This window comes from Humulus lupulus, chromosome X (assembly GCF_963169125.1).
Source record: "Humulus lupulus chromosome X, drHumLupu1.1, whole genome shotgun sequence".
Lineage (NCBI taxonomy): Eukaryota > Viridiplantae > Streptophyta > Magnoliopsida > Rosales > Cannabaceae > Humulus > Humulus lupulus.
Window position 1 is genome coordinate 32,278,490 of NC_084802.1, and position 1,063 is coordinate 32,279,552.

General features: G+C 41.6%; 1 protein-coding gene across 1 annotated transcript; it reads left to right on the forward strand.

The window, feature by feature from the left end:
• Positions 1 to 292: 292 nt before the first annotated feature.
• LOC133805690 (uncharacterized mitochondrial protein AtMg00860-like) lies at positions 293 to 748 on the forward strand. The gene is made up of 2 exons (XM_062243854.1): positions 293 to 589; positions 632 to 748. Exons 1-2 carry the CDS (start codon positions 293 to 295, stop codon positions 746 to 748), a joined length of 414 nt encoding a protein of 137 aa, XP_062099838.1.
• Positions 749 to 1,063: the final 315 nt, after the last annotated feature.

The following is a 1,063-nucleotide window of genomic DNA, read 5'->3' on the forward strand; positions in this document are numbered from 1 at the left end:
TATTATGTTGTTTGGATTGACTAATGCCCTAGCCGCATTTATGGATCTGATGAACAGGGTGTTTAAGGAATATCTGGAAAGGATCATGATTGTGTTTATTGATGACATCCTGTTCTACTCTCAGTCAGAGACAGAGCACGAGCAGCATCTCTGATTGGTACTTCAGAGGTTGATGGAGCACAAATTTTATGCCAAGTTCAAGAAGTGTGAATTTTGGTTACCTCAGGTGACATTTCTTGGTCACATTGTTAGTAGAGACGGGATTAAGGTGGATCCATCCAAGAATGAGGCGATGAGGGATTGGCCAAGGCCCAAAAGTGCCACAGAGATTAGGAGTTTCCTAGGTTTAGCGGGATACTATTGGAATTTTGTTGAGGGGTTCTCAAGGATTACAACACCACAAACAGAGTTGACACGTAAGAACTTGAAGTTCATTTGGTTAGACAGATGTGAGAACAACTTCCAAGAGTTGAAACAACGGTTGATCACTGCTCTGGTAACAAGTCTTCCTTCAGATCAGGAGAAGGTTGTGGTTTATTGCGATGCGTCGAGACAGGGATTAGACAATGTCTTTATGCAGGCTGGGAAGGTAATTGCTTATGTTTCATGACAGTTAAAGGAATATGAACAGCGGTACCCTACTCATGATCTAGATTCAGAAGCAGTGGTATTCGCACTGAAGGTGTGTCGGCATTATCTGTATAGGGAGAATTGTGATATTTACAATGATCATAAAAGTTTGAAGTAATTTTTCACACAAAAGGATCTGAACATAAGGCAGATATGTTGGTTGGAGTCGGTAAAGGATTATGAGTGTGAGATCCTTTATCAATCTCCCCTTGATTGAGATTTCCTACAACAACAGTTATCAGTCAAAGAATGGGGTGGCTCCATACGAGAAGTTGTATGGTAGGAAGTGTAGATCACCCATTCATTGGGATGAAATGGGTGAGAGGAAATACTTGGGTCTTGCATCCTCACAGAGTAGACAGAAAAGCTACGATGATCCTAAGCGTAGGAACATGTAGTTCCAAGTTGGGGACCATGTTTTTCTTCGAGTTTC

What these genes read in the sequence shown, in the direction of transcription:
- LOC133805690 (XM_062243854.1), top strand. Translation starts at nt 293, where the DNA reads ATGAGGGATTGGCCAAGGCCCAAAAGTGCCACAGAGATTAGGAGTTTC. An exon ending in TCTTTATGCAGGCTGGGAAG is followed by an intron (nt 590 to 631) that starts GTAATTGCTTAT and finishes GAATATGAACAG; the next exon opens with CGGTACCCTACTCATGATCT.